The sequence below is a fragment of the Cebus imitator genome, unplaced genomic scaffold (genome assembly GCF_001604975.1).
Source record: "Cebus imitator isolate Cc_AM_T3 unplaced genomic scaffold, Cebus_imitator-1.0 Scaffold49, whole genome shotgun sequence".
NCBI classification, from domain to species: Eukaryota; Metazoa; Chordata; class Mammalia; order Primates; family Cebidae; genus Cebus; species Cebus imitator.
The window spans coordinates 7,912,254-7,920,184 of record NW_016107364.1 but is presented as its reverse complement, the minus strand read 5'-3'; the positions used below and the strand labels follow the sequence as shown (position 1 = coordinate 7,920,184).

Genomic DNA, 7,931 nt, shown 5'->3' with positions numbered 1-7,931 from the left:
GTGGGGGCCGTGGAGGGGGGCATGAGAACCATGGAGGGGGGCGTGGGGGCCGTGGAGGGGGGCATGAGAACCATGGAGGGGGGCGTGGGGGCCGTGGAGGGGGGCATGAGAACCATGGAGGGGGATGTGGGGGCCGTGGAAGGGGGCATGAGAACCATGGAGGGGGGCATAAGAACCGTGGAGGAGGCAGAGCCCGGGGGATGGTCGGGCTGAGGATCTCTGGGCAGCCAGCAGGTGGCGGCGTGGAGGTGGGTCGCTTGGCTGCCCTTGGCTCATGGGCCTCTGGGGCACTTGGTGGCATCAAGTTTTAGGCTTGAGAATTGGACCTCACAGGAGGGATGCGTAGGGATGGGGCCCTGGGCTGAGGTGGAAGGTGGTCGCAGCCCAGTGGTTTCGGAGGCAGACCCTGGGGTCCTTTGGCAAGTAAGCTGCTGGCCAAGCCTGCCTCTGTGGCTGTGGACGCCACCTCACTTCTCTGGTTTTCTTACCCTGCCATGAATGATTGTGAAGATTCTACAAGAGCCTTAAATGCAGAGTTCCTTGAAAGTCATACAAACCTTACACTGTTATGAACAATTAATTTTCTTCCTGGGTCTTAGCGGGCCAGCCTCCCTCTGTCAGCTGGGACAGCCTAGTTACACGTAACTAGATACACGTAACTAGTTAGATACACATAACTAGATACATGTAACTAGATACATGTAACTAGGTGCACGTAACTAGGTATATGTAACTAGGTACACGTAACTAGTTAGATACACGTAACTAGATACATGTAACTAGATACATGTAACTAGGTGCACGTAACTAGGTATATGTAACTAGGTACACGTAACTAGTTAGATACACGTAACTAGATACATGTAACTAGATACATGTAACTAGGTGCACGTAACTAGGTATATGTAACTAGGTACACGTAACTAGTTAGATACACGTAACTAGATACATGTAACTAGGTGCACGTAACTAGGTATATGTAACTAGGTACACGTAACTAGATACGCCACCGCCATCATCGTGCTTTTCCCTGTAATCTTTTTGAGTCCCTGAAGTTGAGGAAAGAGATCCTGCCCGGCGTAGCCCCCTCTTGTTCTTGCCTGGGTGTCTCCTCATGGATTTGCTAGGAGCCACCCAGACTCAGGGCTGGCTTGTCCTGCTGGAGACAGCCGTGCCTGGAGTGCACCGTGGCCGTGCTCGCCGTGTGTCTCACCGTGTGCTGATGAGAATGGTAACTTCCGTTTCTTGTTTTGCCTCCTCTAGGGGGACAGCCGCGCCGCTGCTGCTCTTCCGAAGAGGTGACTTCGACTGCACTCTCCAATGGAGACCAGAGTCACACGCTGGGAGAGAATGCCTCAGAAAGGGACGCCGGCGAGTCCAAGGCGGGGATCGCAGCTTCTGTGTCCGTACTTGAAAACAATAGCAGAGAGGCTTCTAGGAGGCAAGAGCAGCACAGGTTTTCTATGGACTTAAAGATGCCAGCATTTCAGCCCAAGCAGGAGGTGCCTGGCCCTGGCGATGGTGTGGAGATCCCTTCCAGTACGGGCGCGGAGGGCCAGACGGGTCACCCTGCGGAAAAGCTGTCTGATTTGCACAACAAGGAACACTCTGGGGGAGGGAAGAGGGCTCTGGCCCCAGACCTCATGCCGCTGGATTTGAGTGTGAGGTCGACACAGGATGACCCCAGCAATAAGGAGGTGGCCTCCTCCCTGCAGGCGGCTCTGGTTGTTCACCCGTGTCCTTACTGCAGCCACAAGACCTACTACCCTGAGGTCCTGTGGATGCACAAGCGCATCTGGCACCGCGTCAGCTGCAACTCCGTGGCTCCCCCGTGGATCCAGCCCAAGGGTTACAAGAGCATCAGAAGTAACTTGGTTTTCCTTCCCCGGAGCGGACGCACGGGCCCACCGCCTGCCCTTGGTGGCAAAGAATGCCAGCCTCTGCTCCTGGCTCGGTTCACCCGCACTCAGGTGCCAGGAGGGGTGCCGGGGCCCAAGAGTGGCTCTTCTCCCCTGGGAGTGGCCTCGAAAGCCGCTAGCATGCCTAAGAATAAAGAGAGCCATTCCGGAGGCCCCTGCGCTTTGTGGGCACCCGGCCCTGACGGGTATCGACAGACCAAACCCTGTCACGGCCAGGAGCCACATGGTGTGGCCGCACAGGGGCCCCCAGCCAAGCCCAGGCAGGAGGCGGGCTCCAAACCGGTGCCCACCCCGGGTGGCGGGGGCTTCAGCAGGAGTGCCACCCCTACGCCCACTGTCATCACCCGGGCCGGCACTCAGCCCTCGGCCAACAGCAAGCCTGTGGAGAAGTTTGGGGTCCCCCTGGCAGGGGCCGGCTTTGTCCCCACAAATAAGCACAGTGCCCCGGACTCCCTGAAAGCCAAATTCAGCCCTCAGCCTCAGGGTCCACCTCCTGCAAAGGGCGAAGGGGGTGCCCCTCCTCTACCTCCCCGCGAGTCCCCCTCGAAGGCGGCCCAGGAGCTGAGGACTCTGGCCACCTGTGCTGCGGGGTCCAGGGGCGATGTGGCCTTGCAGGCCCAGCCCGTTGTTGCTGGGGCACCCCCCATCCTACACTCCATCAAACAAGAGCCGGTGGCTGAGGGGCATGAGAAGCGCCTGGACATCCTCAACATCTTTAAGACGTACATTCCAAAGGACTTCGCCACCCTTTACCAGGGCTGGGGTGTCGGTGGCCCTGGGCTGGAGCACAGAGGTAAGATGTGCGGGCCCCCTCTTCCTTGGCCCACGTGTGACCCCCAGAGCCAGCCCGTGAAGGCCAGGGCTTGCCCCCTGCCAGCCCAAGGCCTGTGAGAGCAGAGCCAGGTGGCCTCATTCCCCGAGGAGCCAAGAGCTGCTCCCTTGCCTTGGCCTGGGAGCACAGCAGGCGTGGACAGCTCTTCCAGGCTCTGCATTCTGCCCCACTCGGGAACGCTGCCTGGGCTTGGTGGCCCTCCGCATGCTGGCCCCGGGAGGAGGCTGCAAGCCCTGCTTCCTGCTGAGAACGTTTCTTCCACACCAAAATTCTGCAGGAGCAGGCAGGTCACACACCGTGTTTCTGTCATTTTAAACAAAGAATCTGTAGACGTTCATTGTCCTTGTCTCTCAGAAGACAAGAGTATTCATTCAGGGCGATTAAGTTATATTTTTATATATCTATAATTTAAAAACGCCTAATGAGTGCTCCAGTGTTAGTAAGCAAAGCCTTGCAGAGGGTGTATTTACCCTGTAAAGTCTGGAGAAATGAATTTGTGCAAAAATTCCTGAAAAAAATACCTGAAAAGCGCTATCTTCGCTTCTCCCTGTGCCTTGGTGTTGCTGTCTAGTGGTAAACATGAGAAGGGCCTGCCGGCTGCCTGCTGCTCCTCTGGGCACACGTGCTAGAGAGTGCCCTGTCCTTGAACATAGATTGAAGCTCACTCTCCCTTAACATCCAGAGCACTGAAAAACCTAAGTTCTGTTAAAAAAGAAAACAAAGTCTCTGAGTTCATCACCTGGGAGGGCTAACCATTCTTTGGTAGAATTTTCCATCAAAGCCTGCGGTTCCTGAAAGTGGTCCCCATTAGAAATGGCCTCTGAGGGCAGCTCGTGGGACTGTCGGGGCATGATTCCGGATCTGGGAGGCGAGCTGTCAGCAGAGAGCCCCCCCCAGATCCACCGTGGGATGATGGCTCAGTGGGTGCCGGGGTCACCTGCTGAGCTCCTGGCTTAGGCCGGGATTCCCAGCCTGCCTAGATCACTGGCCGGCTGAGTGGGTATTGAGGCGTGAGGGACGCTCAGCCAAGATGTTTTCCAGTAGGAGCTGTCGCAGGCTGCTGCCTTCTTACAGATTCTGCCGGCAAAGGCCTTCCTCCAGCCATCCTTGTTACATCCCTGCTTTGAAGAGCCTGCTGAGCGCTTGTGAACTTCTTTTTTTGAGCAGAGTTTTGCGCTGTCGCCAGGCTGGAGTGCGGTGGCTTGATCTCGGCTCACAGCACCCTCCGCCTCCTGGGTTCAAGTGATTCTCCTGCCTCAGCCTCCCGCGTAGCTGGGACTACAGGCGTGCGTCGCCACACCCGGCTAGTTTTTGTATTTTTAGTATTTGTATTTTTAGTAGAGACGAGGTTTCACCATTTAACTAGTATGGTCTCGATCTCTTGACCTGTGATCCAGCTACCCAAAGTGCTGGGATTACAGGTGTGAGCCAGCGCACCTGGCCTTGTGAACTTTTTAGGATGAGACCAAGGTCTGGACACCCAAGCATCTCGTGGGATGTGTTGGTCTGAGTTGTGATGGAGGAGCTGGGGTCCCTAAGGCCTGGTCTGAGACCCTCATTTCTTCTCCCTGCCCGTGGGGCTCTGGGCAGACGGTGTAACCTACGGAGGCCGTTGTGGGTGGGAGGCACAACGCGGCTCCCTGCGGATTGATGCTTTGACTTTTTCCACGTTCAGTTAAAGTGAGTGAGTCCCCTCAGCCACAGCAGGGTTTCTCAGTCATGCAGGTTATTTGCTGCTAAGTGGCCAGCAAGTTTGTTGGTGGCCTTTTGACGTGATGCCAGCCTCGCTTCTGGAGATGCAGGTTTTCTTGGAACCCAAAGCAGGGAAGGCTGAGTGGTGAGGGCTGCGCTTTCGAGGACTCTGGGTGCCCCCGGCCGGCCCGCGTCGTCCTTCCCCTGGCGGCCGCCTCCCAGCAGAGCAACAGGGGTTTGATGCCCACTGGCTCCCCCAGACTCCTAATTGAGTTAGTCTTGCACTCACGGCCTGCTCCAGCCGACAGTTCTAAAGCTGTCTGTTGACACCTGGAAGGTGCATCCCCGCTTCTTAAAGGCCTTGGAGCTGCCCTGTGGCTGGCGTAGTTGATGTTTCTAAGAAAGTAGAAGTGAGTTGTAAGGTTTTGAAATTTCAGATGATAGAATTTGAAGGCCAAAATAGGCTGAAATGTTTTTCCTTTTCCTACAGACATTTAAAAAAATAAACAGTTTTAAGTCCTTTTGTTTAAAGAGAGAGGTGAAATACTTATCTTTCATATGTGAAAAGCACTGGTCGTAAAGCACATGCCCTCATCCTGGGTTATTTATTCTTCCAGTGTTCACACTGAGACATAGTGTGAGTCAGCACATTTGCGGTTGCTAAGTCTGCTCTAAATTGGGTTTCTTAAGGGCAGGGCTTTCATCTTTCTTGTCGTAAAATATGCCTGTTAGTAGGTGCCTTATTAGAATCCTAGCTTCCCGGTATACAGTGCCTGAGGCCGACCCATCTAGATGCTTGGTCTGTGCACCTGAGAAGAGCCCAGCGCCTCCAGATGGGACGCCCCCGGTGAGGGATGCGGCACCTCCTGGGCCCCGGCTTTGGTGAGCGGCCACTGCCTGCAGGTCTCTGCTGAGGCCATCAGAACTAGCCGAGAGCTCTCCTATGTGGTAGTCCTTTAAACCTTCAGACACTTCTTTCTTGCCTTTCCTGGACCCAGCATCCTTCTTCCCCATCCATCCTCTACCTGGTCTCCGGGACCTTCCCTGTCCATCCTCTACCTGGTCCCTGGGACCTTCCCCGTCCATCCTTTGCCTGGTCTCCGGGGCCTTCTGCTTCCATCCTCTACCTGGTCTCCGGGGCCTTCCCCGTCCATCCTCTACCTGGTCTCCGGGGCCTTCCCCGTCCATCCTCTACCTGGTCTCCGGGACCTTCCCTGTCCATCCTCTACCTGGTCCCTGGGACCTTCCCCGTCCATCCTCTGCCTGGTCTCCGGGGCCTTCCGCTTCCATCCTCTACCTGGTCTCCGGGGCCTTCCCCGTCCATCCTCTACCTGGTCTCCGGGACCTTCCCCATCCATCCTTTACCTGGTCTCTGGGACCTTCCCCGTCCATCCTTTGCCTGGTCTCCGGGGCCTTCTGCTTCCATCCTCTACCTGGTCTCCGGGGCCTTCCGTGTCCATCCTCTACCTGGTCTCCGGGGCCTTCCGTGTCCATCCTCTACATGGTCTCTGGGGCCTTCTGTGCCCACTCTCTACCTGGTCACCAGGAACCTTCCACATTTCCTTTCTCCTTACTTGAATGTTTGTTTTTGACACCCTTAAATTGTTGTAGCCAGAAGGGAAACCAGCAGCCTCGGCATGTTCTGACTACTGGAAAGGTGACCAGAACGTGAATGTTTCCTGTTGTAGAGACTTGACTTCCAGCCTGGAAATCTGTGCAGGCCAGATTTACTTTTTTGGGTGTTGCTGAATATTGGAGTAACTAAACTTCCCTAGGATGCTTTCCTTCCACTTATTTTTGTCCAGCCGTTTCTTTCTTTGTGGTAGGCCCGTGGTTGTTTTTTGAGTCGTGAGTCCTTCCTTGGTCAAGTTGGTCTTTCTGACTTGTCTTATTATACAAGTGTATCTGTAGTTCTCGGTCTTCTTTCCTCATCCCATGCATCTGTTAGGTGTCTCCTAGTTGGGTGTCATCTGTAGATCAGAAGATCACAGCTTCCCTATCCATGGTCATTGATTAGACATATTGCTGTAGCATCATTTTGTATTTTGGGAGGTAGGAATATGCAGAGGAGAATGGTCTTCAAGCATAGGAAGTCATCTCACGTGAACATGCAATAGTTGTGGGTGCTAGAAGTGTGATTCTGTGATTTTGCCATGGACATGTTCCATTTATAAAGAGAACATTGCTACTGGAGGATGCCTCTAAGACAGCTTTTCTTCAGAAGTTAGGAAACAGAAGTCTCAGAGACTTCCTCTCCCCCCACGTGTGTTTGACTGGGTGATGTTTCTGTAGATATGCAGAGTCTAAAAACTCTACCCAAAGAGGAAGGAAAGAACTATTGCTACCTCCCTTAGGGGTTCTCTGACCATTTGAGAAGAAAGACCCGCTGCATTTTCTGTATCTGTAGTGTGACTACCAAGTCTGTAAACACAGAGGGATTGAACGTAAAGGGCTTATTGCCACGGCAGTCGTAACACAGTACGTGATCTTTGTTATCAGACCTTGTGGCCAGCCTAGAAGATAAATCTTAGAATAAAAAATTGAAGCTAATAAAATGAGATAATTCTCGTTGGTATTTCTTATTGGGACTTAAAAAATCACGTATACCAAGGAGGCCTTCATGCTATGGTGATGAAAGCCCCGTGCTTCCTGGTGGTGCGATCTCTGTAGAATCTCTTCATCTCCTCTTTCTCTGTGGATAGCATAGCACCACATAACAGCGTGCAGCCTTGCAGGGCTGCTGTCCCTCTCCGAGGTTCACCAGGCCTTTTTCTTTCACAGTTAAGTCTGCATTCCAAACACAACTTGAATTTTGAGGTCAGAACATTGGAGCTGTGTGCTCACCAGCTGGTCTTCAATTCAAATGAAGTTGGTAATGCTTTTGATGAACTGGAAATGGTGGAGTGGCTTGGGCGTAATGTCATTGACCATAGGGCAAGTGCCCTGTCTCTAAAAAGCAAAGAGAAAGTGATACGAGAAAGCGATATGGTAAAAATGTTTGGGAAAGTCATATGTGCGTGCGCACTTGTGAGTGTGTGCGCCTGTGCGAGTGTGTGTGCACGCGTACTCATCCACACTTAATTCAAGGAGATGAGCGTGGGGCAGTGGGAGGGCTATCCATGTTGGGCTCTGTTGCCCATTTGGATAGGAGATAGCTCCAATAATTGCTTGAAAAAAGAATAATAATAACTTAGTTTTTGAAAGTTGTGAATGTTAGACACAGATGACATTGCGTGTCGTCATGATTAGTCAGTATTTTGTGTAGGCGTGGTGAGATTCCACATGTAGACGCAGTCTAGATTGTACCTAGGAAAATCCAGACAACCAAAGTGTTCAGAAATTGGTTTCATAGGAGCGCCACTGGGTGGCGTTTACAATGCAGATGAATGGGGAACAAATTATAAAGCCCCTGCTTAGGGGGCTGCTTCAAAAAAAATTGCCCTCCCTTCCTTCCCGTCCCCTTCCCGTCCCCTTCCCCTTCCCTTCCC

General features: G+C 53.2%; 1 protein-coding gene across 5 annotated transcripts in view; it reads left to right on the top strand.

The window, feature by feature from the left end:
• ZNF516 (zinc finger protein 516) overlaps positions 1-7,931 on the top strand; it is a 130,483-nt gene that overhangs the window by 106,110 nt on the left and 16,442 nt on the right. For all 5 annotated transcript variants that reach the window (XM_017527559.2, XM_017527558.2, XM_017527557.2 and 2 more), the window contains exon 3: positions 1,264-2,712. In XM_017527559.2, the coding sequence (XP_017383048.1) occupies positions 1,264-2,712 (1,449 nt within the window). The remainder of the gene's footprint in view (positions 1-1,263; positions 2,713-7,931) is intronic.